Source organism: Limulus polyphemus, unplaced genomic scaffold (assembly GCF_000517525.1).
Source record: "Limulus polyphemus unplaced genomic scaffold, Limulus_polyphemus-2.1.2 Scaffold733, whole genome shotgun sequence".
NCBI lineage: Eukaryota > Metazoa > Arthropoda > Merostomata > Xiphosura > Limulidae > Limulus > Limulus polyphemus.
Window position 1 is genome coordinate 192,524 of NW_013666343.1, and position 6,793 is coordinate 199,316.

At 33.8% G+C, this 6,793-nt stretch overlaps 1 protein-coding gene across 4 annotated transcripts in view; it reads right to left on the reverse strand.

Annotated features, from left to right (window-relative positions):
* Positions 1-5,576, reverse strand: part of LOC106460240 (nephrin-like) — a 139,847-nt gene extending 134,271 nt beyond the window's left edge. For all 4 annotated transcript variants that reach the window (XM_022386904.1, XM_022386903.1, XM_022386906.1 and 1 more), the window contains exon 1: positions 5,353-5,576. In XM_022386904.1, coding sequence (XP_022242612.1) covers positions 5,353-5,401 — 49 coding nt within the window. In that variant the 5' untranslated portion in view covers positions 5,402-5,576. The remainder of the gene's footprint in view (positions 1-5,352) is intronic.
* Between the last annotated feature and the right edge of the window lie 1,217 nt (positions 5,577-6,793).

Below are 6,793 nucleotides of genomic sequence, written 5' to 3' on the forward strand. Positions count from 1 at the left end.
CAAGAAACATACTAACAGACACACATAGACAAGAAACATACTAACAGACACACATAGACAAGGAACATACTAAAAGAGAATACATAAACAAGAAACCTACTAATAGACACACGTAAACAAGAAACATACTAACAGAGAATACTTAAACAAGAAACATACTAACAGACACACATAAACAAGAAACATACTAACAGACACACATAGACAAGAAACATACTAACAGAGAATACATAAACAAGAAACCTACTAATAGACACACATAATCGTAGAGTAATAAGTTTAAGGAAAATAATATTAATAAAATAACCGGAGTAAATGACTAAATTTCGTCCTAACTCTTAAAGAAATATCCATCTTAGATACATCTCGAACCACAGAAAATGCAATATGCAGCCTGCCATACGAAGAAAAATAATAATTCAGAATCAAAATATAAAGTTATTAATACAGAACCCCATGGAGTGTAATCTCCTATAACACCAACCTAGAAGGTAAAAACAACTCTCAGGAAGTTAAAGAAAACACAATAGCATAACAACTCTACCAGCAGACAAAGGTAATTACACTATAACTATGGATAAATGGGAAAAGACATTAAGCTTTTAGCTCTAAGATGGACACTACTTCAAGATTAAGTCTAACCCTACAATTAATACATACAAACGAATGACCGATTGTTAAAAACATTCAAATGAATTGGGAAACAGAAACAGACAACCAACTAACAAAACACTACAGCACTATCACACGCATCTGTAGTTTACGTATATTTCACAGACAAGGCTATCCTCTCTGCCCCATAGTTAACTACAGAAATTCACCATGTCATCCTTTAGCTAGACACTTTACCGTCATAAACAGATAAAACATCCTCTTATGTTAAGGTACGGAAATTCACAATGTCATCCTTTAGCTAGACACTTTACCGTCATAAACAGATAAAACATCCTCTTATGTTAAGGTACGGAAATTCACAATGTCATCCTTTAGCTAGACACTTTACCGTCATAAACAGATAAAACATCCTCTTATGTTAAGGACTCACTTTACTTTGTAGAGATTATAGAAACAACTGTGATAACGTTACAAGATACAATGATCAGTTTTAACTTATCCAGCTTCTACATTCTTGAAACGTTACAAATACTCAGCTTGAAAATCATAACGTACCTAACTGAGAATCTCCACGATAATAGAACTCACAACGTTCTATGTCAACCCAACTTACTTCCAACACGAATAAAAATACTACCAGCACAAGTAGGCCTAGCCACGGGCTTATCATTATCATATATGGCACACTTCGGAGATAAAGCTCTCAAAACAACCACTCTGTGATCCAGGATTTGGCTCGGATACGCATACGTAATATAGCCACACTCTATACCAAGATTATAGAATTCATAAACTACTTGAACAGACACCATCCAGTGTTACAACTCAAGAGAGAAATGGAAAAGAAAAAGATAGCAAGCTCCCATTTCTAGAACTTATGACCATCAAAGCAAATAACTCATATACTACAGAAATTCACACGAAATTCATAGGTACAAGTAAATACCTCGGCTATAAATCAAACCGCTCAAACAGTATAAAGACGTACCTCATAGACTGCCCAATATTCAGAGAGAACAAGGTTTGTAATTCCGAAGATTCTAAGAAGAATAAAGAAAACACATCACGACAACCTATCCTTATAACGGGTACCCTGAAAATTTGATAAAGGGTATAATAAAGAAGATGGACAACAAGAATAAGCAGGAAAAATATTACAAACACACGACCACTTTACTCTTTCTTGATTTAAGTATCAAAGGGATGAGAACCCGGGCGAGATAACTGCAAACTTTCCTTTCTAATGAGAAGACCGAGGATCAAATTCCGGTTTTTGTCACCATATATAATCCATTCCTTGAAGACAGTTGAATTATGGGATGCACAGTAATTACTAATTAGTGACTAATAATAGTAAAAATGTTAGTACCTTGACTTATGTAATCGTATAAAATAGCTATAATTTATATCAGATCGACAAAAAGTTCTAAATTTCTTAAAATTTGCTTATTCGTTTTCTAAGATACCCTAACTATAAACTCGGATTTCGCATTACAAGCAAATAGCGACTCCTAGAAACGTACGTATATAGAAATCTCCACCTGCCCACCACGAGTATCGAAACCCGGATTCTGGCGTTGTAAGTCCGCAGACATACCGCTGTGCCACTAGGAGGGGGGTGTAAGTGTTGTATCCAGAAACTTTAATCTTGTTGCATAAATGAAAATCCTGAACGAACAAAATAATTTTTCCATTTTCTAAACTCTTTATTCTTATAGAATGTACGCTTCAGCAGCTCATTGTGTAGCTTTGTGCTTAATTACAAACAAACAAACAACATTTACATACTGATATTTCCTGGAAACATCTTTACTAATCGTTGGGTATACATTGTACATTTCGATGAGTCAGACAAGTCAAAAAGTTTAGTTTTATTGCCTTCTTGCTAGTATTTATTATTATTGACATTTCTGTAGACTAACATATACTAATGATCTTACTGATCTTTTAATAACGATAATTCCGTTCGTCAGGTAAATAGTAGAGGAGTTAAAGCAAGTGGAATGAACATGATTCGGAGTTGTGTACGCGTTCTCAGTTCTTATTCACTTACTTTAGCCGAGAAAACGACGCATCGATCAACCACGACAACTACAATAGTTTAACCGTCGTCTTTGACAGAAATGAGGCTGCTCTGGAAAGTGCTTCCGAATACTGCATTCATTGGCTGAGCTTTTCAACAGAAACACTGTTACAATTAGCTTTGACGTTTCAGCTTTCTTGTAAATTTCATTGTTTACAAGCATTGTTTTACGCAGAAATGTCAGTATTAAGGAAACTATATATTTATCTTAAATACAAATGAACAGATAGACAAGAAGATACAGAGATATTAATATTAACCTCCGATGAGAGCAGGCTACTTAGCTTGATCAAAAATTAAAACTAACTCGATAATAAGTAAAGCTAATTACATATACTGTTCTTACATTCTTACTTATAAAGATTAGAAGTTATTATTTCATAAGTTGAGTACTCTCGCTGCTAGCGACGTTTTCGGCCTTAAACCCAATAATACTACCCGACGACGAGGTTCGGCTAGCTCAGAACATATTGGTTAGTTCTTAATCCATATACTAAGCTAACAATACATGACAACCTATATACTAAAATTATGACAATAAACAATAAATAATAATAAACATATGTATATTAAATATCCTGACAATCAATGTTAGCGAAAGTTGTGTGCCTTACTTAGGGAACACATACATATCAGTTGTTAGGCTTATGTACTCTCGTACATATAATGATAGATAGTTATATAGGCCACTAGGTAAGTGTACAGATATACCTTAACATTTGTATTTAATAAATATTTGAAAAATAAACGGAGATACTACTTTCCCAGTACAAACTTCTAATCTAATAACGTTTATTTGATACTTGTGTTTTCAAGTAATTCATTAGTTTATGCGCAACGGCTAGGCCAGAGACTTCTAGAGTTCAGATATAGCCGTCCATAATTTGAATAAGTGATCAGAGGGAAGGCAGCCAACCAGTGGCATCCACTCGGCTTACAAGAGCTTTGTATGGCTTCTAAAGAAAAAACCGGATTGACTGTCATTCTCACAACGCACCCACAGCTGAAAAATGTGAAGATGTTCAGCGGCAGTGCTGCACAAACCTTGGATCTTTCGATTCTCAGCCAGAACTCTAACCACTGAGTCACCCCAGCTCTGATATTTAGTTAAACCATCTGTATGTATACTATTTATGTAATACTTAAAGCTAATGAGGTTGTGTTTTTACTGAGAAACAAGTCTCACGTTTTGAAAGCAAAAGACAGAATTGTCTATTAAAAACGCTTAATCAGAAAAATGATTGTTCATTAGAAACAAAAGTAACAAACCGTATCATATTTTAAAAACCTTGTAATGTTCAATAACTGAGCTGCTATTATCCCAATTCTAGCACTCGAAAAAAGTTGAATTTTACCGAATTCGTAAAGTGCAACAAGGAAAAGCTAAAGACTGTGTATGTGAAAACTTATAATCCGAGCGTTTTATGATAAATCTCATAAAATTAAACACAGTTATTATGAATGAAAGTTAGCCTTTATAGTCATGTTTTTATTGATTTTCTAAATATACCTTTTATGTATCACGAGAGCCCTACTGAATGTTTTCTAACATTTTAGTGAACGAATCTTTGATAAAAATTCAGAAAATATAAATGCCATACACCTATAACAACAATACATTTTAGACTGTGTGATAACCAGATACAAACAATGTTAGCACAATGTTTATACTACATAGAAGTCATGAACCTATAACAACAATCCATTTCTGACTAATTTTCCTCCATCTTTTATTTGTGTCGTTTGACAACATAAAGTTAGCTTCATCGATATTTTCCAGAATAGGCTTACAAAATAACTTTGGTTGATTGAAATACCTTCTATTATTAAAACATAATTTTTACCTTGAGAGGATATGATAAAAAAACTATAGGTTGTGGTTTTACAAGTTGAGTTTCATGTGGAAAGAAAACAATTTATGGTTAGAACGGAAATGGAAATAAATCAAACCTTTAGTTATAGATATGTTGTTATTATACATTATAAACTGTACTACACTATAATATGGTGATCACAGGGTTGTTTTCACAGGATTCATTCGGTGGTCTCGACAGTTTTATTGACAAATTTATACATGACTTTCAAGTTTCCAAATTGTATGTGTTCAAACTTAACACTGTGTCAGCATTGATTTTCTTTTGACCTTTGAGTACAAAGGTTTGTGACAGGTGGACGTAAATAACAGGTTTTGAGCCAACTTAATGAACAATGAGTAGAATATTTACATTTACAGAGCAAGCTTGCTACATCAAGAATTAGGTTCTATACTATCGCTTACATTCCACTGTTGTGCAAGTTAAGCTACAATCTCGGCTTCGCGTGAATGAGATTGTTTCTTAATGACATAAGTATAATTTAATCTTTAAAGAGTCATAGCAACGTACTTCAAGAGATTGAATTAACACAGACTAGAAGATTTCTTTCGCAAACTTATTTATTTGGAGAAGTTAAATTGAGTATAACGGTTGCACATCTTAATACAAACGGAGATAATTATGAATATGACATTGAAAGATTAATGATTGGATATATAAATCAAAACGGCGAAGATGGCATAGCTATGTTACAAACGTCTACTAATGATAGTACGTACATATATATATATATAAATAACTGAGCGAATGAACACCAAACTTCAAAAAGAAGTAACTTACCTGTTGTAAAGGGGAACAAGTACATTAACAAAACCAGAACCTCGTACATCACTGACTAATCTGAATGTTCCTAATCTCCAAGTGTTATGAACATAAGTTACTATGATTTAAACCTGCTATTTAAGCGCAAAAAAAATCTCTCTTTTTCTGCGGTTGATCAAAGAAAGTTCACGAAGGACAAATTTGAAACATTTCATATATATTAACCGAATGGACACACTTTCTCATCAGAAATTACCCCAACATCTGCCACAGCCGTAGCGCTGCACGACGCTCTATTCCAGCTCCTTCTGATCAATAGCGGCATACAGACTGCTGATAGGCTGTTTCGCTCGTGAATTGTAGAGAAACTCGACAGCCAGATTGGTGGCGATGTTCGACTTGTGTACGCTTGTTTCTTAATAGCATCATCTCCAGACTATTTAACAGTTGAGAAGCGTAGCCTATATTTTAAGATAGAGATGTGTGGGTTTTGCACCAAGAAGAGGGAAACCTAGTTTATAATGTGTTTAAATAGTCAGTTGCAGAATATAAGTATACATACAAACATATCACAAATCTCTGTGTAACAGAACTAATATTTAAGATAATACACTCTTTATCTGCGCTGTCTCTAATTATAGCTTAATCTATTCTGTCTTCCTCAGGTTATGCTCAACTGGCGGGATATATAATGTTTATATACTATAATTTTGAAGTTGTAATCATCGCATGATAAAGTTGATAGCGTGGTTTGAGTTAAGGTAAATCCTATCAAGTTTTAAGGACTTTAACAAAACAAAAGGAATAAACTACTATGTTTCTACCTTTCTCTGGAATCCTAGCACCAATCCCTTTAACTCTAACTATAGTCAGTTCTCCTTTATTATAACTCTAGCACACAAATAGTCAGTTTACCTTTCTCTTTAACTGTAGCACAACCGTAGTTAGTTCTTTCTCCCTTTCATTTAACGTCAACCGAAACCGATTTTACAATCCCTTTAACTATAGCACAACCTTAGTCAGTTTATCTTCTCTTTAACTGTAGAATAATTGTATTTAGTTTTACCTTTACCTTTAAATTTAACCCTAGTCACTTCTCCTTTTTCTTTAACTATAGCACAACCTTAGTCAGTTTATCTTCCCTTTAACTGTAGAATAACTGTATTTAGTTTCACCTTTACCTTTAAATTTAACCCTAGTCACTTCTCCTTTCTCTTTAACTATAGCACAACCTTAGTCAGTTTATCTTCCCTTTAACTGTAGAATAACTGTATTTAGTTTCACCTTTACCTTTAAATTTAACTTTAGTCACTTCTCCTTTCTCTTTAACTATAACACAACCTTAGTCAGTTTCTTTGTTCTTTAACTGTAGCACAATTAGTTCTCCCTTCCTTTTAAATTTTAGATAACTGTAGTCAGGCCCCCTTCCCTTGAACGCTAGGACAAAAATTGTCAGTTT